Source organism: Nuphar pumila, chromosome 10 (assembly GCF_984573655.1).
Source record: "Nuphar pumila chromosome 10, dmNupPumi1.hap1.1, whole genome shotgun sequence".
Taxonomy (NCBI): Eukaryota; Viridiplantae; Streptophyta; class Magnoliopsida; order Nymphaeales; family Nymphaeaceae; genus Nuphar; species Nuphar pumila.
In genome coordinates this window covers 107,830,579-107,858,113 of record NC_143258.1, presented here as the reverse complement: position 1 = coordinate 107,858,113, position 27,535 = coordinate 107,830,579, and the positions used below count along the sequence as shown (strand labels likewise).

Below are 27,535 nucleotides of genomic sequence, written 5' to 3'. Positions count from 1 at the left end.
TTCATAGAAGAAACTAGACTTGTTCAAAAGTTCAATCCATTTTACGGATTTGGATTTGGAGTTCAAAAGCATGAGATCTATAAAAAACAAAATGTGAAAAAAACACAGCAAATAAAAGTGCAGAAAAACAGAGTTGCCGGAATATGTCACCGAAAAAGTTTAGAACAGACCATGAAATGGAATCTGATCTTGCTGAATTTTTGCAAAGAGAAAGAGAATTCAAACAAGAGTCAGATCCAATTCACAGATCTTGATTTGGATTCTGAAAACTCTATTTATGATAAAAATAAAATGCTACAGAAAATTAGCAAAAACAAAAATCCAGAATTTCGATTTTCACACTTTGATCTATTTAATTAGATCAAATAATGAATAATTCAAAATTCATGGAATGAGATCTAATTCCTAAATAATCTAATTGCAAAATAAAAGCAAAGAAACATAAATTAAAAATGCAAGAATTGAATCGAAACTATGAGATGAAGTGATCTAATGCTACAATTGAATTTAGGCTAATTGAGCATAGATCCACATCTTCATTTTGTATTTTTATTAAAAGCAAAAACAAAATTTAGATTAAATAAAAATTCATTACTTGGATTTGATCTAATCTGATCTAAACAACATGAAGAAACAGAAATTAGAATTGAATTCAACAAAAACATCTAAACTATCTCAGTAAGACCAATCGACCATTGGCTTTGCACAAGAGGCAATCCAATTGGCTAATCAATTTTCTTGAATGGAAATTCTACCTAATTTAAACTCTAAAGCAATTCAAAGAAGTGCTGCAATGCAAAAATTACAGAATTGCATATTTAGAAAAAAGAAAAAGGACATCAAAAGAGGAATTCATGCATTTCCATGCATGAATTAAAGAAGGAGCTAAAGAAGACTCACCAAATGGCAAATCCGACGATTTAGGTGAAGAAGAGCGGTCTTCAACTCATGATCTTTATTGCAGCCATCTTCTGATTTGATCTCCACTCAGATCTCTCTTACAAAGAGGAGAAGAAAAGAAGAAAAAGAAGAAGGAGAAGAAGAAGAAGAAGGAGAAGAAAGAGAGAGAGAGAGAGATGGAAATCAAGAAGGGAATTGAAGAAGGGGAAAAGAGGCAAGAAGGGGCTAGCATGAAAGGGGTTCAAGACCCCTTTCACGCCTCCCTTAATGCTCTGTTTAAAGTGTAGAATTAGTTTTTTTTTTAAATTACAATTTAACTTTCTATTTTTAGCCTATTTCCAAAAAACAACTAACTAAAGTAAAAAAATGCAAGAAGAGGGGTTGGCGCCAATTTCAAAGGGCTTTCTTGAAAAATTTAACTTGGATTTGGGTATGTGCATTTGCTAAACACATTAACATTGGATCTAAGATCCAATTAATGTGTTTGTTTTGGACTGGAATTGTCTTGGGATTCACTTCAAAACTGTAAAACTGACATAACTTTCTCGTTTTAACTCCAAATTCTGCAAGATTCGAACCATGACTTCTTTAACCTTGAAACATCATAAGCATGAAATGTAAACCAATAAAATATACTTAAATGCATGATTTATGTATAAAAAATGAATGCATTATCAGATTTATTGGTTCAATTACGAATTGCATTTATTTTATGCCTAACAATTTCCTATTCAAGGCACGTGATGGTGGCAAATCTTGTAATGTAATATGTCCGGTAGATTTCACCAAGAAATCATTTTATGAGAATGATTTTCAAAAATTAGTATTTTTTCACTGTGTTTACTTTAGTAAGAAACAACTTAAAGGATTTTGTCATTTAGATGCTTTAACTTCAAACTTTGTTCTATGGAGCTACTAAACGCTGGTGCATGCGCAGGCTGACTCCTTAGAGCTTAATTCAATTAAGGCGATGCCAATGATAAAAAACTTGATTTAATAAATTTTTTTATGTAATAGTTTAATCGGATTCGTTGACGGTGGTTCCATACTGGATCTTGTACTATGAGGCTAAGACACGCCCGGGCTTGCACTCAAATGGGCCATCTAGTACTTGATACGGTTGAAACGAATCCGTTGAGGAGATCGTTGCATTATTATATTTTAGAAAATAATTATATAATCAATATTATAAAAAAAATCTTGGTATTTTGGGGTTTAAATCTGTTGGGCCGTTATAGTTGATATCAAAGCTTGAGATCGAAAAATCATTAGTTTACAACCACTCAGCAATCCGACATCTTGCTGTAAGTATACTTCATTAAGACTGTGTGTTTGCATAAAGAAATATTTAAATATGAGGATATTATGAGAACAAAATAAAATAAAAAATGTTTAAATTATTTACTTTCGATGTTTGCATTGAAAAAAGTGATTGAATTATATTATGTGAACTGAGAACCTAGAAATAAAAATCTAGGTACATTACTCAACAACCTTGACTGTAGGGTCTGAGAGCTTATATGAATTTTATTTTTGAAGTTAAATTATTTAATCAAAGTGCACAGTGAAAGCGTGATAAACTATATTTTGATAGTTCTTTTGTTTGATGCTTATATCAAATTTTGGGGATGCAATTCTTTTTAAGAGGGTAGGATGTAAAACCTAAGATTTTTTTTTTATAAATAATAAATAAATAATGATTTATCAATACATTTATGACTATAATTGTGAATTCTTGATTTTCTTGATATTCTTGATTTTCTTAATTTTTTTTATTTTAATTAATTATGAACCTTTGTCTCAAGTTATGAAGATTATTTTAAGAATAATTGAAAAAGCTAAATATGTGGACTAAACAAGAAAGTAAATGATTTTAGACTATGCATTTTGGATTTAGATCTAATCTCATTGGATTGGACCAATAGTGTCAGACGCTCTGAATAATATCATTATTGTTTTAACAGAAATTTCAGTCGATCAGTGGCTCACCTATTAAATCGGATTCAACCTTAACGTTCCTTATTTTGAAGGCATTAAAATCGACTATCTACATGCCTAAATTGGTGTTGATTTGAGCATTTTATAATCGACCAAAGTTCATGGCTAATTATATATCAAAAATTAATGTTTTTCGACATTAACTAAAATTTTTTGTTAATTCGTATGCATATGATTAAATCTAAGACCACCACAATGATTTACGTTTTAAGGGCTATCAAATCGACTATTTAAACATCCAATTTTGTTGAGTCTTTGAGTTTGTAGGACTCCCGAAAAGTTATTATGTCATTAGAGCTCAAGTCAGGGTAAGAAGATTTCACTTTTCTTCCTTAGCTTAAGTAATTTTGAAATTTATTGAATTAGGAGTCATAATTTATTTTTTTATTTTATTAATAAAAGAGATTAATAAATATTAACTTCTTATATTAGAGATGTGACTCTTATCTAAGTTCATCTATAAATAAAGGCCCTCATGAGAAAGATTAAGGTTAGTTCTCTCTCACTTTCTTTCTCTCTTTTTTTTTTTTTGTTTTTAGTTTATTCTCTCCTCCAAAACATCTAGGTCTAGAGGACTCTTGTGCAACCATTAGACCTGCACTTATTCGATTGGTGGTGGTGGAATAGAAGTCAGATTACTCATTTTTCTCATCCTACCGTAAAAATATATCAATTGACAAGTAAGATTTACGTAGCTGATATTTTTTTATACACTTGAAGCATCTATGATTGGATTATTTTGATCTCCATCAACTTTGAATATGTTCTTGATTTGTTCTTCACGTTTTCATGGTTGAAGAATCCGTTTCTTGGATCAAAAAATCCAAACAATGAGTTTTCCTTAAAAAGTGATCTTTGATTATTCATGCCTCTATAATTTACTCTATAAGAATAATACTCTTTAGCGCCATTGTGGCAGAGTTGCTTATCCCCCCATAAGGGGTGAAGCACTCGTGAAGGCCGTAGACATCAAAAGCGATGCTTGCATATAAACAAAACATAATGATAGTCCCTGTTCACACGAGAATCAACCCGTGCTTCAAATAACTGATTGGGGTTGAATTCATATTTTTCTTTGTGCAAAATGCACTGGAATGCCTATATGGTACTCACCGTTCTAATAATAAAGTTTATGTCGTCGAGCCTCTTCAGGACTTACACTCATCGAGACAGACAATGATGGTATCACCTCAAATGACATACTTTATCTAATGAACCAAAGATTTCGGGCGATCTCCTAGTCACTTGAAGGTTAGGAGGTCAGGTTATCCCTAAGAGTTAGGGGTTAACCCCACTACTGCAGTAATAGGATGCATCCAAAGCGACCTAGTTTATCCTGACAAAAACTATCACCCCGCTATGGACAAGGTTACTCAGGCTTCTAGGCAAAAAAAAAAAACACATAGCATAATAAACACACAGACGACTTCGTTTGACGCCTAAGTCAAGTTCTTTTGAGTACTAGGAGGTGAACTCGCAATTATCAAAATAATGCATTAGTTATAGCCACACTAACAAATAAATGAATGTAAGTTAATGCTACTCATGCATCACCTTATGTAAGGTACTGATCTTGGTACACTCTTGAACCGATCGGGCAAATGACCCAAATTGTATCTGCATGCCTAAGCTAGGCACGAAGAGCTCCTGTTTTGGTCCATAAGATACCCATATGCTAAGTCATAGAGGCTTGAGCTATGATGTTTTCAACTGCAGCCCTAGAGTAGTTTTTATGTTACTTGTTAGAATTGAAATACTTTTCTATGAGACTAGGAATGATTCTGACCCCGTTTTATGGAGGATAAAGGTAATGAACCTGTAATATAATATGCGGAGTTAGGCGACATCAAGATCCAAAGTTTCTAAAGACTTTGTTGGACATTTCATTTATAAACTCTTTACTAAGCAATACTGTTTGTAATAAATAACTTGTTTTGGTTTGCTTAAATGAGATATTTTGGTGAACAATGAGTGATTGACCACATATCTGTGATTTGCCTAACATCTTCTAAAATCGATGACTAACTATCGTCTATTTCCACTACTAAAGTCTTTTCTAAATTGTGCTACAAAGAAAAAAAAGAAATTCATAAAATTTGGATAAAGTTTTATTTTGAAAATCTGGGGCACTACAATTTGATTACCCGCATATGAAATATTTAGTTAAAAGAGGTTCACACATTTTGGAAACATTTACAAAACATTATTTGCGGATGTCGCACTGTATTTGCGGAGGTTCACATATTTTGAGTGACATTCGCAAATATTATTTGTGAATGTCTCGTATTTGTGGATGCACATTCGCAAATATTATTTGTGAATGTCTCGTATTTGTGGATGCACATTAGGAATGTTTAGTTAAACGAGGTTCATACATTTTAGAGGAAGTTCACATAAATTATTTGCGACGGTTATACCATATTTGTGAAAGAACAAAAATGTGCTAAAAAAATCGAGAATCTAAGATTTTAGATATGTAAGAGATTTGAGCAAATTGATAGACAGTTTAATAAGCACACCATTTTTGAAAGGACAATAGAGTCATTTTTCATTGATTTAATATCTTCAGAAAATTTTAAAAGTTTGGTGCTTTTCTAAACACAAAGTTTGGCCTTTTCTATATTTTTTTTTCCAAAAAAACCTTATTTTTTTGACAACAAACTTAGGTCGTTAGGTGCCATTTTAATTTCTTTCAAAATGAATTGTTAAATTTGTTAATCCGGATCGGGCTACATGAGATCTGGACTTGGATCTAGACTGTCACAACAAAGGGGACGTTTCATAACCCACAGAGTCAATCCCCACCATGGACTGTGTGACGGACCCATAAAACTATGAGCTTTTCAGCAAGTGGTTTCAAATAATCGCATTTGAGATCCTCAAAAGCTCCAAATCCACATGTAGAAAAGAACCAAACCTACTTGGCCTGAGATTTTTCTTTTTGAATCCAATGGTTTAAAATCCTCACCTGTTTAAGATCTGGGGTCATCAAATACCCATCTAATTTGGACCATCAGACGGACAGTGAAAGTGAATTTTCATCCAGATCTGGACCCACTTGGGTCCAGACAGGCTCCGAATGAGAGGCCTGAATAAAAGGAGGAGATGACCCGACAGAGTATCAAAGAATGACTTGAATCTCTCTCTCTCTCTCTCTCTCTCCGGGTTTATGTCTTCTGCGAAGAATGGCGGTAGAGAGGGAGGAAGATGGTGGCAGAACGCCACCGCCGGCGCCGTTGCCGGTTTCGTTACCGTCGTTTCTTTGCACCCTCTTGACGTTGTGCGTACGAGATTCCAAGGTGCTCCCTCTCTCTCTCTCACGATATATATATCTATATCTTAGTTTTCTTCATTTGGTTGATTGATGGTTTGTAGTGAATGATGGGCGTCAAGCGGTGCTTCCTTCGTATAAGAACACGACACACGCGATATACAGCATTGCACGGGCTGAGGTTCTCTTTCTCTGATGTTGTTGTATCACTAAATTTCATGTTTTTGCTTGTGATCTTGTATTGTCAAGTGCCCATGAATCGATTTTTCAAGTAATTTCTTGTTTTTTTAAGTGTCTCTCTGTTTCCGCCCCTTCTTATGAATGATCTAAGAGGAGATTTGATTGCAATCGCTAGGTACTAAGTTGCCCAAATGAAGCATGGGTATATACTTGCAAGATGACATCCCATTTTGGAGGTGTATCCCTTCAAATTCAGTTAAAACCAGGCAAAAGAATAAGCTTGATGATCATGGATTTCAGATATTCATAGACTTCAAAAGCTCCAAATAATTAGTAGATGGCTAAGATATGACAAGCCATATCTTTGCTTCCTCATCCTTCCAACGTTTGAAAATCACCAGCACAATACATATCTCTTAAGAAGCCTAGAATGAGTCTAAACCAAACATGAATTGGTGGTGATTCAGGGGCAATGCGGCAAAAATATCCAATTGAACTGATCATCCTGTTTGAAGACAGCAAAGATGATTCTATGCAGCAACTCAACAACAATACAATCCAGATGAATTAACTGGCGCTCCATAACAAATCCTTGCTTAGTGGTGGTGGGCTTTGTGTTCGAAGAATAGGCTACGAGCTAAGATGTTAAGAACAAAATTATAATATCCACGAAATTCCCCAGGAGTTGACCATTACTAGGAAATGGAAGTTGGCATCGGCATTATAGTTAGCTCAGCTGTTGTCTTTTCAGGAATTCATGTGCAGGTTGTGTATCAAGATAAAGGGGGATAAGATTCAATTCTGGCATCACAGATGGGGCTGAATGTTTCCCTGCCTTATATGTCTCAAAAGGCAAGAAGGTTAGAGATAAAGATTGTCGGAAGGAGGGTGCAAGGTGGGCCTTGGAGTTTAGAAGAAATCTAAAAGAAAAGAAAATAGCGATCCGGTTGGAATTACTCAACAAACTGACATCTTGGCATCCGAAAAACAAAGATGCCACTTCTTGGATCTGTGATCTGTCTGCTTGCTTTACCATGACATCATTCTATTGCTGACTTTTTTGAGCCATGTGTAAAGACTTTCTCCAATCAGACAATTTTGGGGTTTGGCCTGTCGCCCAGGGAAAAAATATTCACTTGGTTAGTAGCACATGGAAACTTACTACATAAGAATGCTTGATGCAGAAAGAAATACATTTAGCAAGCTGCTGCTACCTTTGACACTAGGACACAGAGACATTACCCCACATTATGTCTCTACGTATTCTCAGTCCATCTCCAAATCAGCTTGGCTCTACATCTCTCGGATCTTAGATTGGATGAGAAGTTATACCTCATCAGCATTAGAGAGACTGACAGTTGCCTGCAAAGAGGGCTACTACATTAGCAGCTTCAATCACTCCATGGGTCATTTTTTTTTAATAGTTGATCTTGGGGATTAAGGCCCCTCTTTGTATTGATAATTAATCAGATTACATAATATATGTGGGTCAAAATCTGTGAAAAACATGTTTTTAGGGAAGGAAGTTGAATATTGCAGTCAATTTGACTGCAGTTAAGATATGAAAGAATTGGATGTCCTATTGAGGAGACAATCCAAGCAAAATCAAGTCAATTTGGTAGGCCGAGATTTGATTGGTCCACATTCTAGACTTTTGAAATATGATGACAAATTGGATGAACATTGCTAACTTACAAGTTGTTCTTTGCTTATTGAAGCACTTATATTATGAAAAGTTTTGTAAAAGATTAGGCACAGCACTCACTCTACAAACTGCAGGCTTGTGAAATAAAATTAATGGAAAGATCATTGCAAATAATATTAATAATAAAAGAAATAATAATAATAAAAAATTAATAATCATAATAATAATAGTAATAATTAGAAAAATTATGCATTTATATCCATTACAAATATGAAATGGAAAAGGTAAAGATAGCAAGAAAATTGAATTGAATGAACAAAAAATTGGGAGCGTGACAAAATGACTGGCTAGCTGAAACCAAACCTTCTTCTGCCATGAGATAAATATGTAACTGCAGGTGCCAGAGTAGACAAGGTGATCAGTGGGATAAAGATCCTTCTCCATAACAATTCTTTGGATTATATATATATGTTTTTACTTTACTGGTAAAGACTATCTCTTTGGGCCTCTGTGTCTCTGTGCTGATGAGCTTAACATGTACCTGTTTTGGGAAAATAACTGTTGTCTGCTTCATTTAGTGGTGAGCAGTGTTGCGAAAAGCGTTGAGGCGCTCCACCAAAAACCGAGGCGAGGCTTAAGCCTCAAATTTTCTTTTTTGAAAACTTTAAAAAAAATATCTAAAAATATCTAAAAATACAAATAAATAAAGAAATGCTTTATTGATGAAATAACAACCAATAAGAAATAGAAAATCTCAAATAAGTACCTATAAAAAACAGAAAACCAGAACCACACACCAGTTCCTTAAGACTACCATTTTAGTTTAAGTATCAGGACATATCAGCATACTAATTTTTGTTTAGAAGTGTAATAGAGCTGATCAAGTCATTTTCTAAGCTTATACATTTCTATCTGATTCAGTGAAAAGACAAATTCTTTGGAAGGATAACAGATCTATGTAAAAGCAGCTTCAGTGTTATTACGAGAATGAGTTAAAATGCACCAAAGATCCTAAAACTACAAACTCAAAGAATCCACATCATGCATATAGATACATACAAATAAAGCTTTTTTATGTATAACAGATACATGTTTCATCCAAGGAAGAATATCACCCACTAGATGATAATCAAATACGACAACGCAGCAACACAAGCATGCAGAGTATATTTTTTCAGAAAAGGGTGAATACCTTGCCATCAAAGATGAAAGATCTCTGTTGTTATTTGAATGCAAAATAGCACACAGCAAATTATAAGCAGAAAACTCCAGGTGGGATCCAATTCCTTCAGAATACAAGCCTTTCAGTTGTGACTGGCACTGCAAAATGCAAATATAAAAGGAATGAAAGAAAAAAAAATTGTTCAACTTCGAAAAACAAAACAATAAGATGGTTTGCTATGAACAAAAGCATAGTTTTTCAATCTTCGTGTTTAGACAAAAACATTTGTGCCAACAGCCAAAAGCTAAAAGGAATATTTAGTTAGTTGCATTTTCTCATGTCTCTTATATTATCAATGAAATAAATTCATACTGTAACCATCAACAATAAGGGTACGATGTCCCTGTACATTTTCATCTACAATATGGAACAAAATTATTGATGAGTAAATATTCCTTTTAAGCAATTGATCTTCATCAACAATAATCGTATGATGACCCCTGTACATGCTTTCATCTTCAAAAACCATTTGATCTTCATCTTCCTAATTTCCCTTTTACCTTTTTAAGTTCTGGAGATTCTTCAAGATTTCCAGATATATCCAATAATCATTTCAATAAGTGCTTATCCCTACTTTTAAACATCTTAAACATGCCTCACTAGTGAAGGATATGTCCACCTCTGTATTTTCCATTGATCAGTAAGACAATGACCATGAAATTGTAACTATTGCATAAATAACCAAATGGTCTTAGAAATCTTAATATATATATATATATATATATATATATAATATTATATTGTGCCTCACGCCTCAGGCTTGCGCTGTGAGGCACAGAGGGCCGCGCCTCATCTTGAGGCGCGCTTTTGATAACACTGGTGGTGAGTATACATTATGCATTATTTGGTCCTATTTCTCTACATGTCAAATTACTACAAGTTCTTGTGGAGCTAAATATAGATTGCCTCCTTCACTCCTGTTCAACTTGTCCACAGAATTGTCTTTTGTAAATCCTTTAAATTGTTAGTTTATGTTCATTTTGTTTTCTTACAAATCATTTCATTTCCTTTTATTTTGTCTTTTGCATTGAAAATTATGCATGTCCAGTCTAATCTGTTATTTCATTTTTATCCATCTTGAATGTTGTACTTGTTCAGCCTAATCCGTCATTTCATTCCCGTAGCAGTTGATGCATGGCTGAGACTTAAGGTTAGGTTTTAGAGGGATTAGGCGGGCTCGGTTAGGTTAGGGTGTAATGAAACAAGAAATGGACAATCATAATGCCAACAAAGGGCTACACAAGTGCACGATCACAATATGGCCTCTAATGGACGGGATACAATCTAACAAAGAGAATAAATCTCACAAGAACACAATACAAATAAGAGTCTTTGTATTCACAACTCGTATGCTCAAAAGCATGCATTACACTTTACAAAAGAGCTCTATTTATAGAGCTATTCATACAACATAAAGGGGGGAAAAGGCGAGGCAGTCCAACGGTTAGTTGGACTGCTTCCCAACAATCAACAAATGGAAAAATAAAAAAACAAAAAACATAATAAAAACAACAAAAAAATTAAAAAGAAAATAAAGCCCCTATTGGACTATATATACACAAAGAGCAAAATACCCCTGATATACATATATTTATACAATATATGTATAGCAGTTATATATATATATATATATATACAATGTATTTTAACACTCCTCCTTAATCGAAAGTTTGTTAATAAGGAACAAAAAACGAGGTAGAGGAAGAGTTTTGGTGAAGAAGTCAGCTATCTGAATCTCTGACTGAACATATGGTAAAGTAATCGTCCCCTTCAAGTATTCTTCTTGAACATAGTGGCAATCCATCTCGATATGTTTTGTTCTTTCATGAAATGTATGGTTGCTGGTGATATATATGACACTTTTGTTGTCGCAACATAACTTTAAAGATTTCGAAATATTAACACCCATGTCTGAGTAAAGATCTTATCTACACGACCTTGGTTGTTGCTGTAGCCATCGTTCTATATTCAGTTTTTGTGGAGAATAAAGACACTTTCTGCTGTTTTTTGCATCTCTAAGAAATGAGAGAATCACCTAAAAACACACAAAAACCTATGGTTGAGTGTCAGTTATTGGGATTTTCTCTCCAGAGAGAATCAGTATAAATAATAAGATTTAAAGATGATGAAGGTAAAAATAGCCCTTTAAAGACCCATAATGATTTTCTTTGTTGGTTCATATCGCCGACCCCAATTGTTTTGGGATGAAGGCGTAGTTGTTGTTGTTGTTATAGAGATAGTCTTTTTAATGTATCGAACTATTCTTAACATAACACTCATATGAACAGATGTGGGCGCATGTTGAAACTAACTTGTAGTATGAACTGTATGCGCAATATCTAGTATAGTAATAGATAAGTACATTAGTGACCCAATAAGTTGTCGATAAGGAAACTCCGTCTTCAGCTCTCATTTTAGCATTTATTACCTGTGATTCCCGATCACGCAACAATATCATCTGCAAACTTTATTTGAGACAAAATGTATACTCTTCGTGAGTATACTACTTCAATACTTAGAAAATATCTAAAAAAACCAAGGTCAGTCATATCAAAAGATTTCTTAAGCATAATTTTAATTTCTTCAATTTCTTCAGATTATTCCCAGTGATGATCATATCATCAACATACAAGAGCAAAATGATAAGCGAAGAACCTATAGATCTTACAAAAAGTACAGTGTTAGTAACATAGTATGAATAACACCACCTGTTGACATAACGGGAGAGGGACCTCATACATCCGAATGCACTAATTCAAAAATTTCATTAGTTAAGAAAGTTCTAGATCCAAAAGGTATCATTTGCATTTTTTCAAGTATATAATCTTTACGTACAAATTCTTTTTCCTTACAAATTTTTTTCAAAATGGAAAAAGGAGATAGTTTGGATACACTTGGATGTCCTAGTCTTTTATGCTAAAGATCCAAGTTAATTTTTTGTATATGGTTACAAAAGGATTCTTTAGGTAGACATAAAAAGTCCATGTAGTAAAGATCTCCTATTTTATGGCCTTTCCCAATCAACTTCCCTGACTGGAGGTCCTGCACCCAACAAGCCTTAGATGAGAAGACAACTTTACACCAATAATCAAAAATTTGAGAAACTGAAAAAATGTTTAAATCAAGTTTTGATCCCTAATATTTGGAACACATTTTATTTTTGAATCATTGCTATATGAAAAATATGATTTAGTGCAATCGAATAGTAGAGACTCATTATGAGTCATATGAAAAAATGCCCCCGAATCCAAAATCCAAGAAAACTTACTTGGAAGAGAAGATGAAGAGGTGACAACACCGTATGTAGATGGAGTGACTTTTAGTATTTGAGAATCAGCCTCCGCAATTTGAGCAATTGATAAATCATGGAAGTTGCTCCATTTTTTTGACTCTTAATACTCTTCACTTACCGTGGCTACTTTTTTGAGTTTGGGACAATTCGGTCTTATGTGTCTCGGTTCTTTACAATAGTGACAAATAATCTTTCCTCCCCTATATCCTCCTTTATATCTCCCCATTATGTCTTTCTCCATTATATTTTTTCTCAAAGTTGGGAGGTTTATAGGTTTTTACAAAACTTTCGGGTCTTGATGCGTCAATCACCTCATTACTAGAACTTGTGCATTCAAAGTCTAGTTTCTTCTTGACATATTTGAGCAAGAGCATCACTTATAGAGAGTGAAGGTCCTATGAAGTAAAGAGGAATGAACTTAATCAAATTCTTATCGAAGTCCATATAAGAAAGAGAAGAGATTTTCTCTTTCAACTTGTTGTTTTCTTATTTCAATAGCCGGACCTTCCCATTTTGGTTCCAACATATCCAACTTATCCCAAATAGGAGACAAGAAACCATAATAATCTCTTACGCTCTTATCTCCTTGTTTGGTAGTACGTACCTTGTCTTCTTATCTCCTTGTTTGGTAGTACGTACCTTGTCTTGGAGATAATATAGTCTCGTCGTATCCTTTTGGATCAAAGTGCTCCTAAGGAAGTTGCATGCATCACAAGCGTTTTTGAACTTAATGATGTTAGTTGCAATCTTGAACTCCATGATATTCATAAACCATGAGAGTATTGACCTCCCAATCATCCATTTTTTCTTGATATTCTTGCAAGGCCTTCTCTTTTGCTTCTTCGGAGAGGACTTTAACTTGATCTCCTTCTTTTCTTGTTAGCTTTAGTTGAGGCTCATTAGTGATTCTACTAACGAAATCCCAAAGCTTTTTCCCCTTGATATGGTTTTCCATTGCAGTAGCCCACATCAAGTAGTTGTTTTCATTGAGCTTGTAGGAGATGACGGAAGCAGATTCTCTTTCACCCATGTTGAAGAATAAAACTTGTGGTTGGAGAACAAAATTTGAAAAGACCACCACCACAAAGCGAGCACACTTAAGACAACTTTCAATACTACAAGAGCCCAAGGCTTTGATACCATGTAATGAAGCAAAAAATGCACAATCATAATGCCAACAAAGGGCTACACAAGTGCACATCACAATATGGCCTCTAATGGAGAATACAATATCACAAGAACACAATATAAATAAGAGTCTTTGTGTTCACAACTCATATGCTCAAAAGCATGCATTACACTTTACAAAAGAGCTCTATTTATAGAGCTATTCATACAACATAAAGGGGGGAAAAGGAGAGGCAGTCCAACGACTAGTTGGTCTGTATATACATAAAGCCCCTATTGGACTGTATATACATAAAGACCAAAATACCCCTGATATACGTATATTTATATAATATATGTATATCAATTATATATATATATATATATATATATATATATATATATACACAACATATTTTAACATAGGGTTTGGTCAAAAGTCAAATTCGGGTAACAGGGGGTCTAGTTTTTAGACAGGTTTCGGTAGGAAATTCACTATGCCTAAACGACGGCACAAAAAATTCCCAAATTTTAAGGGAAGGTTCTAAACACCTTGGACTAGCTTGGGTTAAAATTTCAAGGTCAGAGGCTTAGTATTTTGGCAGAATTGGCTTGAGCAAGTGACAGGTCGGGTTAGGGTTTCTGCAGGCTGGACTGGGTTAGGCCAAAACAGACCCGGTTTGTAAATTTTATATCTCTGCACAGGGGCCTTAATAAATCGACATTTTTGGAGGGTTTAAACTAGATATCCTAAAGAAGGTTGAGTCAAAATTTTAGACCCAAGGGATTCACGGTTTGTGTTGAGTGACCTAGTAAAGTATGACGAAAAATGGGTTCCGTCAGAAAACAAGTTCTGGATAGAATTTAGTTTAGGGGGTTTTAGGGTTGGTCTAGATATGATGAGGTCTGCTATAGTGCTGGGTCGTTTGGGGTTGGCTGAGGTTCTACGACTGCGCTTAGAAAGGTCTGGTCCTCCAAGTTGCTCTACTACACCTCACAAACCAAGTGAGGTTGATGCAACGACTTAGTCCTTAGGATGAGTCAAACCCAAGTAGGATCTAATTCACCATAATGCTGAAGGGTTAAACCCTTAGAGAGAGAGAGAGAGTGAGACGAGTCAGGGGATAGGTGTAAGGAAATGAGAACATCGAGCACTGTTTTCAGTCACCAAAGTGGATTCACAAAAGAGCTACAATAAGATCCACAAAAACACCAAGATGAACACACAAAGAACCATAAAATGGCTCACACACAAAACCCACTCAATGGGCACACAAGGAACACTCACAAATAAAAAATATTATTTTATTCAAATAAAATCCATCTAAGTATTACAAATGAGAAGGGGATTTACCTCTATTTATATACAAAATATAGTCTCCAAAAGAGACGTTGGGAGAGATCCCAACGGCTCCAAATAGAGCCGTTGGGTACTCTCCAACGTTTCTTGACTTTAGTCAACATTATTGACTTCTAACTAAAAGAAAAAGGGAAAAAGTAAAAGTAAAAGTAAAACTAACCTAGTTACTCTATATATATACATTTACATTTTTAGCACTCTCCTTCAAACTTATGGTTGGATAACAAAAAGTTTGTCCAAGAGAAAGTGAAATCTAGGAGCAACGAGAGGTTTTGGTGAAGAAATCTGCCAATTGATATTCGGAAATAACATATGAAAGATCAATAGTGCCAATCCATCTAAATATGCTTGGTACATTCATGAAAAGTGCGGTTGCACAATACATTCTGGATGATCCTTTAATTTGGAGTCCTATGTCAACCAACAATCTTCTTAGCCAAACCACTTCCATAGTGGTTGTATCCATGACTCGGTATTGTGCTTCAGTTAAAAAAAGAGAAACCTTCTGCTGCTTCTTACATCTCCAAGAAATCAATGAGTCACCTAAAAACACACAAAAACTAGTTGTTGAGTGTCGGTTGTTAGTATCACCTTTCAAATCAGCATTAGTATAAGCAATTAAATCTAATGATGAAGAAGCAGACAAGAAAAGTCCTCGAAAAACAGAAGTTTTAATATATCTAATAATACAAAAAACTGCTCCCATATGAACTGTGGTAAGAGCGTGATGAAACTGACTTGCTGTGTGAACTGCATGCGCAATGACAGGGCTCGTAATTGAGAGATATGACTGCGTCATCAATCTTCATTTTGACATTTATAACTTTGAGAGTGTCAACCTTCTTATCATTTGCGATACCAGACCTGACAATAATATCCAACGTAAATTTAGATTAAGTCAACAAGTAACATCTAGAAGAATAAACAACTTCTATACCAAGAAAATATTTTAAAAACCACAAATCAGTTATTTCAAAATGTGTTTTGAGAAGTCTTTTAATGTTTTCCTGTTTGTTGCCTCCTGTGATGATCATATCGTCCACATAAAGAAGGAGAATAATCATACTTGCATCATAAATCTTAACAAACAATGCTGTGTCAGTTAAACAATATTGAAATTCAACATTAAGTATAACTTGACTAAACCTGTCATACAAAGCCTTTGGAGCTTGGTTAAGCCCATACAAAGCCTCATCTAAACAAAGAGCCTTTTCCTTATGAATAGCTATACCAGGCGATGCCTCCATATAAACTTCTTAACTAATTTATCATTGAGAAACACATTCTTAACATCCATTTGGTATATAGGTCATTTCTTCACAGAGGCAAGGGCTACTAAGGTCCTAACTGTGGTCATTCTATCAATTGAAGCAAAGCTTTTTCTCATAATCTATTCCATACTCTTGGAAATATCCTTTGACAATTAATCTAGCTTTGTACCTTTCAAGAGTTCCATCACTCTTCGTTTTAATCTTATATACATATCGACAACCTATAGGTTTCTTTTCTGGGGGAGTGTTTGGACAATCCAAGTATTCGCCTTTTCTAAGGCATCTAATTCCACTCCTATAACTTCTACCCCCTCAGGATGTTCCTTTGCTTCAGAATAGTTGGAAGGTTCTATATAGGAATGTACAAATGCAATGTAGGCTTGATACTTAGGTGAAAATGGCTCATAGGACACAAATTGTTTAGGGATTTTTGGTACTCTAAATGACTTTCTGGTTTGTATTTCTACCTGTTTTTCATCATTGGTATATTTTTCAAGAGCACATGGATATTCAGAATTACCACACCTAGAATATTGGATACACTCTTGATTCTTATGAGATTGTTCTTCACTCATCACATCACTTTTAACTTCTTGATCTTCATCAATGTCACAATCACCGATCTTTGGAATTAAATCCTTGAAAGGTATAGGTATAGCCTTTTAGTTTTAAAGTCAAAACATTTGTAGCCTTTTTTATTATTTGCATATCCTAAAAAGACACAAGAAATAACACGAGGAGAAAAGTTATCATTTTTTTCAGTAAAAACAAAACACTTACATCCAAAAACTCTCAATCTAGAGTAATTTGGAAGTTGTTTAAAAAGTTTTTCAATATGAGATGCATTTTTTAAAGAAGATGGCATTCTATTAATAAGATAAATTGCAGTTAATGTGGCTCCAACCCCAAAATCTTTAGGTACTTGGTTTGTAATAAGTAAAGTTGTTGTTTCTATAACATGCCTATGCTTCCTTTCAGCTAAACCATTTTTTTGAGGGGTATAAGGACAAAATTTTTGATGTACGATACCGTATAAATCTAGGTAATCTTTAATTTTTTTTGATAAAAACTCTTCTCCTGACTCAGTGCGAAAGATGAAAATATCATTCTTGAATTGGTTTTTGACTAAATTGTGAAATATTTGAAAATGTGAGAAAACTTCAGACTTATGTTTAAGAAAATAAATCCAAGGTGTTGGTCCTCATGCATCTGAATGTATTAACTCAAGTGGTTGGAAAAAAAACAAAGGTCCTTTCTTGAAATGATTATCTCTTCATTTTACCAAAAATACAATTTTCACATGTAAAATTTTTAAAATTACAAAAAAAATTTAGCTTTAGAAAAAACTGAATCTTGGATATACTAGGATGGCCAAGTCTCTTATGCCATAGATCCAAATTCTATTTCTGAACATTGCAACACAATGTATTATTGGGTATTTCTAAAAAATCCATGTAGTATAAGCCTCCTTTTCTATGACCTTCCCTAATCAACTTCTCCGACGATCCTGCACTCGACAACGACGAGAGGAGAAAGAAACATTATATCCATGGTCAGATAATTGAGAAACAGATAAAAGGTTTAAGTTCAATTTAAGAATATATCTAATTTTTAGAATACAAAATCTTTTTGAATTTTGAGAAATGTTTTCAAAATTTTCTATTGCTTTTATTTCAAGAGATGTTCCATCAGTAGTAAAAACATTTGACTCACTTGAGTTATGACATTTGGATAACATATCACCATTTGGTGTCATATGAAAAGAAACACTTGAGTTAAGAAGCCAAAGCGATTTACCAGGATTGGAGAAACCGAAGGAAGAGACCGCGACTCTAGTGGATGAGGATGCTCCTTTGAGTAGAGGTTGAAGAGTCTCCACTAATTGTGTCAAGGACATGTTCACGACAATAGTAGCAAATAAGTTTCCTTCTTTTATATTCATTGCCTTGCTTTTCATTATTTGACCTTCCATAGTGTAGTGGTTTGTAGGTACAAACATAGTTTTCTGGTCTAGATACGATCAAAATCGAGTCATCATCATTCTTAGATATACACTTTTTTGAGCCTATTCTCCTCCATACATAATTCTTCTATAATGTCTTCTACTGAAGGGATTTTTTCTCAACGAAGGAGAGCAAATTTGATGAATTCAAACTCCGATCTTAGACCATTAATAAATTGGTAAAAATGCTCCGCGTCTATTTGATTTTGGCGGAGTTCTATGTCTTCTAGACAATGCCACTTTGGTTTAAGAAGAGTCAACTCCTCCCATAGTTTAGACAAACCATTATAGTATTTTCTAATGCTTTTGTCTCCTTAAACCATATTTCGTATCTTATCTTGCAAATTGCACATATGTGCAATATCCTTAAGAGAATATTTCTCTTAAGATAATCCCATGCATTATTTGCATGTTATAATTTACCAAGACTTGAACACTTCTTAATGTCGACGCTACTAATGAGCAAAAACATAATCTTGGCATGTCCCGTTCTCCATTCCTTTCACTTCCTTTCATAAGTGGTCATTGCCTTATTTTTTCTCAACCTCCATAAGAGGTACCTCTTTCTTACTTTCTACTTTGGTAAATATTAGTTTGGCTTCCGGATCGGTCCCATCTACTAATCCCCACAACCCTTTTCCCCGTATAAGGTGTTTAATAATTGAAGCTCATGTTACATAGTTTGAATCGTTGAACTTAATGGGTTTTATGGTGACATTTTCATTATCATCCATTTTTACAAGGGTAAAATAAAAAAAAAAAGAATAAAGAAAGAGGAGAGAAAAGAACAAGAGGAAAGGTGGAAGTCACGAGCACTCTACCATCAAGCAAACACCACCAATCACGAGCACTTTGAATATGAATTGCAAGAGAGCTTCAACACTTTCAAATTTTGAGTGGCACACTTCCCAATATACCAAAAACAATTTCAGTTTGATTACCAAGCTTTGATACCATGTAAGGAAATGAGAACCTCTAACAATGTTCTCCAAGTCACCAAAGTGGATACACAAAAGAACTACAATAAGACCCATGAAAACACCAAGATGAACACTCAATTAACCATAAATCGGCTCACACACAAAGCCCACTCAATGGGCATACAAGGAACACTCACAAATAAAAAATATTGTTTTATTCAAATGAAATCCATGCAAGAATCATTACGGATGCGAAGGGGATTCACCCCTATTTATATACAAAATGGAGTCTCCAAAAGAGACGTTGGGAGAGATCCCAATGACTCCAAATAGTGCCGTTGGGTACTCTCCAATGTCTCTTGACTTTAGTCAACATTGTTAACTTCTAACTAAAAGAAAAAGGAAAAAAGTAAAAGTAAAACTAAAACTAACTTAGTTACTATATATATATATATTTACATTTTTAACAGTAGGGACTCACAGTAGAGAGAGATGAGTCAAGGGGATAGGGACTTGTTAGAGAGAAGAGAGAGAGGCGTCCTTAGGGGACATGCGCTAGAGAGAAAGTGAGAGAAGATTTTTGGGGGGAAGTTCAATTCTTCGTTTCGTGCAATACATTAAACTAAGCCTCTTATTATAGACTAATGGGGCCTCATTAAGGCATCACACTATACAAAGAATAAAAAGAAAAAGTCTAAACATAAATAAATATTCTCACCCTATATGGAACCTCCTTGGACTCACTTATTATAGAGCCTAATTCACAAGATATCACTTGTTCTCAAAGACCATTTAGGGAGAGACTTCAAGAGGGCTGTTCGAGTCCCCTAGGGCATTAAAATGGCTGGGGCGCCAAAGGGGTGGGGCCCACTTGACCACCCTTGATCTTCTTTAAGAGGGATGCCACACATGTGTGTCCCACTTGCATTAAATTCCTCATAAACAAGGGAGGGTGCCCTGCTTGGGTGGAGTGCGGAGGTGGCATTCAGATCCCACAACTTAGAGCAGCTAGAGCTTGAATTCCAGGTCCAGACTTGTCATTCTTGGGTCTGCTTTAAGTCTTTGGAGGAAAGGAGCCAGATTTGGGTCGTTCACAACTTGTCCTGCATTATCCCCTCCCCCTTGAGATTTGCCTAGTCCACTAGGCAAGAATCCTCCTCTTACTGCTTCGATAGTGACGACTCTCATTCTTGCTTTTTCCATTCATCGGGATAGTGCATCAACGACACAATTTTCGAGCTTTTTCTTATACTGGAGCTTGAAGTCATGCCCCATTATCTTGGCGACCCACTTGTGCTAAAGTGGCTTCGTGATGCGTTGCTTCATAAAGGTATTTAAGGCTTTTGTGGTCGATGTGGACCACGAAGTGCCTTCCGAGCAGATAGGGTCTCCATTTTTCGTGGTCCAGAATAATTACGAGCATCTCCTTCTCATACGTCGATAACGCCTTGGCTCGATTGGCATGACTCGTGCTAATGAAAGCCAATGGGTGGCCTTTTTGCATTAATACAACTCCAATACCGATGTCACATGCATTGGTTTCTACGACAAACTCTTTAGAAAAATTGGGCGGGGCAAGCATTGGGGCCTCACACATGGTTTGTTTGAGCTTCTCGAAAGCGAGCTAGGCTCCGTTCATCCAAGAGAAGGTGTTTTTCTTCATCATTGCTGTCAATGGGGCAACAATGATCCCATAACTCTGCACAAACCTTTTACAGTACCCTGTGAGTCCGAGGAACCCTCTCAAGGCCTTGATCAGTGTTGTGAAAAGCGTTGAGGCGTAGCGAGGCGCTCCACCAAAATCTGAGGCGAGGCGTAAGCCTCGAGGTGTAAAGCGTAAGCCTCAAAGATTTTTTTTTAAAAAACTTAAAAAAACTATAAAAAATATCTAAAATTGTAAATAAATAAAAAATTCTTTATTGATCAAGCAACAACCAACAAGAAATAAAAAATCTCAAATAAATACTGAAAAAATATGAGATTAACATGTAAAAATAACATTAATGCAACAACTTGATCTATGTATCTAAGAAATAAAACATGAGCATTCATTAAATAAAAAATTAACATTAACAACGAAATGCATATTAGCATTAACAATATCATGTCATAATTAGAAAATGCATTTTAGCATTAACAACCAAATGTTAATATATATATTAGAAAATGCATGTTTTCATTTCCATATATATATAGGGTTGTGACTCCATGTAATTGCATGACTTGATTTTGCCACTAAAAGGGTTTAACGTCACATTCTAGAAGAGATTATTGCTCCTACAAAATTGAATACATTGAACAAGTTGACACAGTGATATTAATTTTCTGTGAAACGAAGCAACTAATCTCAATGACTTCATTAACGCGGTTGCTTTGAGTGTCTATTAGACTGCAAATTGGTGAACCTGCTACTAAGGGTGTCAATGGATTGGGTATGATCCGATCCTGACCTATATTGGATCTTATAGGGCCAAGGTTTGGTTGCAAAGAAGGGATTCTGATTAATTATTCAGGTTGGACCCATGAGGTCCGATTATTATATGAGTTGGGTATGGTTTTTAAAATTTTATACTAAACTAGGTCTGACCGGAGTTTCGGTTAAGATTCTCAAAATTTCAATGTAAAATAATTAAAAATATTATTTTGCCAGGTATGTGATGAGTTGTGGAGCCTGATTCAGAGTTTTTGCCCTTGCAAAAGGGGGGTCCGGGGGCTCCCCCCCGGCGCAGGTCCCGCTGCTCGTTCAGCGGGCGGGGGTTTCTGGGGGGCATCGCCTCTCAGAAGAATTTTTTTCCTGGGCTTATGTTTGAGACCCGATTTCTTATGGATTAGACCCGATCTTAGAGATAATGACGAAGACGCTCTATAATATCATCCATTGTGTGATTTTAGTTAGGAATTTTTACCTGAACGTTGCGTATGTAAGTTCGACTCCACAATGGCTCAAAAACAAGATTGGAAAATCTCAGAATGGTAAGATTTTCAATGATGTTTCTTCCCAGTAGATGGTCGATTCTGAAATAAGTTGGGAAAGGCATGAAAACATACTACATATATTTTAGCTTTTGTTGAATAAGGATCCAGTTAATTCAAGCAATAATCTACTAGAGAGAAGATGAATAGGCACACATGAAATAATAACAAGCCAACATGATATAGACCTATATATTTGCTTCTCTTCAAAATTTGAAAGAAGGGACTGTGTCAACACAAAGGAAGACTGCAAATCAAAGCCAAAAGGCTTCTCAATTATTACTCTGTTGCAACCTCTTCTAGTTTGAGCATTCTCAGCCAATGATGACGCAACATCCAAAAGTGCCTCTTGTGAAACAGATAGGTAAAATATCCGATTGGCTTCAAAGTGACCCTAGAAAGCAAAGAATAAACAAAATTCCAAAATTCGAGGCATGTACGCCTCGGCTTGAGGCGCGCCTTGCCTCGAGGCGTGCACGTCAAGACGTATGAGGCGCACGCCTCGAGGCTTGCGCTTTGTACATGCGCCTCAAGGCATAAAGCCCCTCGCCTTGAGGCGAGGCACGTTTTTTGCGCCTTGAGGTGCGTTTTTAATAACACTGGCCTTGATGCATGAGGGCTTAGGCCAAGAAAGCATTGCCTCGATTTTCTTGGGGTATGCGCTAACGCCATGTTCATCTACGATGTGGCCAAGGTAGGATACACGGGGTTGTCCAAAGCTGCACTTGATTCGTTTGGCAACAAATTGATGCTCCTTTAGGGTACATAGGACTACCCTAACATGCTTCAGATGTTCTTCTCATGTTTGACTATAGACAAGTGTGTCATCGAAGAACTGAACACGAGAACAAACTTTCTAAGCATTAGTCGAAAGACATCATTCATGACTCTTTGAAAAGTGGCGTGGGCATTTGTTAACCCAAAAGGCATTACGAGGAACTTAAATTGGTTGTCATGAGTCGTGAATGTTGTTTTCAATATGTCATTTTCTGCCATATGATCAGACCTAGGGGGATTCACAGTTTGGGCTAAGGCGACCTAGGAAAGTTTGACGAAAAACGAGTTTCGTCAGAAAACAAGTTCTGAATAGAATTTAGTTTAGGGGGTTTTAGGCTTGGTTTTGGCTCAAGGTAAGGGTTTTAACGACTTACAGGAGTTGGTCTGGATATGATGAGGTCTGTTACAATGCTAAGTTGTTTGGGGTTTGCTAAGGTTCCATGACTGAGCTTAGAAAGGTCAAGTTCTCCAAGTTGTTGTACTAGACCTTACAAACCAGTGAGGTTGATGCAACAACTTACTCCTTAGGACGAGTCAAACCCAAGTAGTATCTAATTCACCACAATGTTGAAGGGTTAAACCCTTACAGAGAGAGAGGGAGAGAGAGCGAGTCAAGTCAGGGGTAGGGACTCACAATAGAGAGAGAGACGAGTCAAGGGGATAGGGACTCAGTAGAGAGAGAGAGAGAGAGAGAGAGAGAGAGAGAGAGAGAGAGAGAGAGAGAGAGAGAGAGAGAGAGAGAGAGAGAGAGAGGATTTTTGATGGAGAAGTTCAATTCTTCATTTCATGCAATACATTAAAATGAGCCTCTTATACAGGCTAATGAGGCCTCATCAAGGCAACACACTATACAAAGCAAATTAAATAGAAAAAGCCTAAACATAGACAAATCTATTCTCACCCTATATGGAACCTCCTTGGACTCACTTAATGTAGAGCTCAATTCACAAGATATCACTTGGTCTTCTCAAAGACCATTTAGGGAGAGACTTCAAGAGGGCTGCATGAGTCCCCTAGGGCATTAAAATGGCTGGGGCACCAAAAGAGTGGGGCCCACTTGACCACCCTTGACCTCTTTAAGAGGGATGCCACACATGTGTGTCCCACTTGCTATGTCACATAGATGCGGGTGCGGGTGCAGATGCGGCGATTTGGCACTTTAAAAAAACTTGGGTGCGAGGGTGCAAGGAGGGTATATATATAATTTTGAACAGTTTTAAGTTAACCCTATGTGTATGTGTGTGCATTTATATATTTATATACATAATATAGATATAACTGGACTTGGTTAGGGTTAACCGAATCTACTTTTGGACAAAAATGGATCTCAGTGTGGTTGACTTCACCTGACACAAAGGAAGCCGATTCCAAGTGTCGCATCCACATGGGTACGTCTGCGATGCTGGTGCGGTGCCCTGTTAGAAGAGTCGATGTGACATAGCCCACTTGCATTAAATTCCTCATAAACAAGTGAGGGTGCCCTAGGCATGGGTCCCACTTGTCCTAATTGGCTGGAGTGCTGAGGTGGCGTCCCATGGGCGGGTCCCACAACTTGGAGCAGTTGGAGCTTGGATCCCAGATCCAGACTTGTCGTTCTTGTATCTGCCTCAAGTCTTTGGAGCGAAGGAGCCGGATCTGGGTCGTTCACAACTTGGCCCGCATCAACAATGGACATAATTTACACACGTCTTTTCTTATTGATTCTTTTTTCTGTGATTTTGATTATATAACTGGTTATTAAGGTTCCTTGAGCATATGTTCCATGAGTGAGTTTCATATTGTTGGTCTTTTTTGCAATATGTTATCTTATTTTCTGGCAGACAATTTCTTGTTGTCACTAGTGACTTTGATTTTATTTTTCTGAAAAGTGAAAACCTCCATGTTGTACCATTGTATGTGTATGCATGGATGTTTACACTTATTTATGTGTGCACACTGATGTGCATGTTCCAACCCTTATGTCAGTCGGCAAAGTTTCATGTCAGCAGTTGTATGTTAGTTGCTTGCACATGCTGCTGTTTTTATTAAGTTCATCCATATCAGTAGAGACACTGATATTGTAATATACTATAGTAATGGTACACATGTGTTGCAGGGACTTAGGGGGCTTTATGCTGGCTTGGGTCCTGCAGTTCTTGGTTCAACTTTATCTTGGGGGTTATATTTCTTCTTGTAATTTGCTTCTTCCTGCTTTTCCACTTGTTTGAGAGTTAGCTGCGTATTACTTTCTCTTTCTTTATCTTTTTGAAGCTAAAGTTCTTTATTTCCTTATTATAATGGTGATAATTTATAATGAATCCTATCTACTAGCTTGAGTTTGCTTGCAGTAGAGGTTTACCCATTAAGAAAGTATAAAAAGAACTACTATCGGTATTGTCGACAAAGAATCTAATTTATGACATCACAAGCTGGCGCCTTCATCATTTCCAATTTTTCTCTTGATAGCAATTGTCTAAATACATGCATTGTTCCTTCTAATAGTGCTTCTAATTCTTGCTTATTTTGCTGTTTTCGTTTATTAGGTAGGCTTTTTCTCACCCTTATTTGAATTTCATTATCGTAGTAGAGGTGAGATCCCTTGACCAACTTGTTGAAGAAGGACAAGGTTTGCCAGACATTTCTCTAAACACAACCTGGATGGTCTCTGCATGAGTGCCAACCTAAAGACAGTAGTCAGAGAAGTTCTTTTATTAGTTTAAAACCGATTGTTTTGATTATCATTACAGATAGTTATTACAGAATAGAAAGACATGGTAAAAGTTGTTGTTCCTTGATAGATAAGTCTATTCTTGTAGCTTATAAAAGTCAACTTGTAGATAGCTGAAAAAATTGCATAATATGCCAAAATTGCTAAGGCAACAAAGAACATTTGATGTACTAAAAATGAACTTCTGATGCAAATAAATACTCTGATCAAGACTTGGACTTTAATTTTTGAGATTTTTGGAATGAGGATTCAGTATCATGTAGGCACTGATAGTTCTCCTTAACATAATTTATACTTAGTAAGTATACTAGCCCAGACCGAAATTTCAGGTAATTTGTTCTAAAAATTATTTAAACATATAGAGTTTTGGTTTGCTTCCAAAAAAGACTAGGGCTTAATGGTAAATCTTTCACCTTAGATCATGCCGTCCCTGTTTATATGTCTCTAACCTAAGAAAGAAATTTGTCACCAACATAATATGAGAGCACGAGAGAACAGAAATTATGTTGGAGTAAACTCACTTTAGGTCTATGTAATAGTAACAGTATTGAAGAGTGCCAAGCGTAACACCCTTCAAATAAGAATATATTTAAAATGAAAGCAATCAAGAAATGGATCAATCAACTAGCTAGATGCAAATTCTGAAATTTACCATCATCTTCTTGGATCCTTATGTATAAAAGCAATAGGCTCTAAATATTTTGATTTCTTTTGTACTAACGAAAAGTTTTTTAAGCTTTTGGATTTTATATCTTGGAATATTAATGCTTGGAACCCGTTGTTACTGTGCAGCTATACCAGAGCTAAGGAAAGATACTTAAAAATAACCGAAGACCAGTTAGGCCCTGGACTTCATCTCATTTCATCTGCAGAAGCAGGTGCCTTGGTGAGTGATTATTTTTTGTATTTCTCTGCAGAACTTGGCAGTATGTTTTGCTAAGGAATAGTTTGTGCTGATTATGGATTACATGCTTTAAAATAAGTGTTTGCAAATTAGATTTTTATTGCATATATTTCAATATTCAAAGTGTTTGTTCTTGTTTGTGGTAATGATATAACTGTATTTCTCATATGGTAGAGTTGTTCTGGCATTCTGTTACTTGTCTAACTCTAATCAAGATAGGATGGCCCCCTTCATTGATCATATGTGAAAATTGGATTTTGTAACCTTAGATTCCAATCTGGAGGTGTGTCCTTCCAATTGATTTCCTTCTCCAGATAAACCAGATACTGAGGTTTTCTATTACACTAATCATCCAAGTATCCAATTCTAAAAGGCAACTTTCAAGGAGCGTTGTCAGAAGCAGTTGCAGTTCAGTGCATAATGGACATCACCATAACATAGATTTCTTACTTGGTGTTTTGCCAAATTGTTCGAATTTAACTTGTGAAAATAGCAAGATTTTTGTGTCTTAGGGGCATTGTAACGACCCCAAACTGACCCTCGGAAAAATGCAGATTTTTTTTTAAACGAATACATATTTTAAATCATTGCGGAAAGACAACCCATGGATCTAGGGCACATTACAGATTTTATATTCACCAAACCTATATCCATTCAAAAACATAAATTTATTTAATTCATAAACTTAAATTGAATTTATTTAACTTAATGACCTAATTTAAAGTTCAATAAGTTTCAAAAGAAACAGTCGACTCCTATAGCAGTTAGAATCCGGTTCACCAAATCATAAATTCTCGTCCTCTCCAGCATGCCGGTCGCTCTATCATTTTGCTCAACTAAGACTGAGCTTCAACACCTGAAAAAGGTTTTTAAAAACGGGGTAAGAACCGAAGTTCTCGTACGAGACCCTCTCAAAATCCAATAGTAAAGAAAGAAGCATACATCAAATCAAATTTAAGTTTAAGAAAACCTTAAAGCACACTTTTCAATTAAAACAGGCTTGCAA

General features: G+C 35.7%; 1 protein-coding gene across 4 annotated transcripts in view; it reads left to right on the top strand.

Moving 5' to 3' along the window:
• Positions 1–6,024: 6,024 nt before the first annotated feature.
• The window catches only part of FOLT1 (folate transporter 1), an 81,916-nt gene continuing 60,405 nt past the window's right edge, over positions 6,025–27,535 (top strand). For 3 of the 4 annotated variants that reach the window (XR_016434575.1, XM_090018266.1, XM_090018264.1), the window contains exons 1-4: positions 6,025–6,197; positions 6,274–6,350; positions 25,014–25,090; positions 26,418–26,511. Coding sequence is in view for 3 of the 4 variants with exons in the window: in XM_090018266.1 (XP_089874392.1) it covers positions 6,068–6,197; positions 6,274–6,350; positions 25,014–25,090; positions 26,418–26,511 (378 nt within the window). In the remaining variant the exon portion in view is untranslated. The remainder of the gene's footprint in view (positions 6,198–6,273; positions 6,351–25,013; positions 25,091–26,417; positions 26,512–27,535) is intronic. The other variant, XM_090018265.1, reaches the window with a different exon arrangement.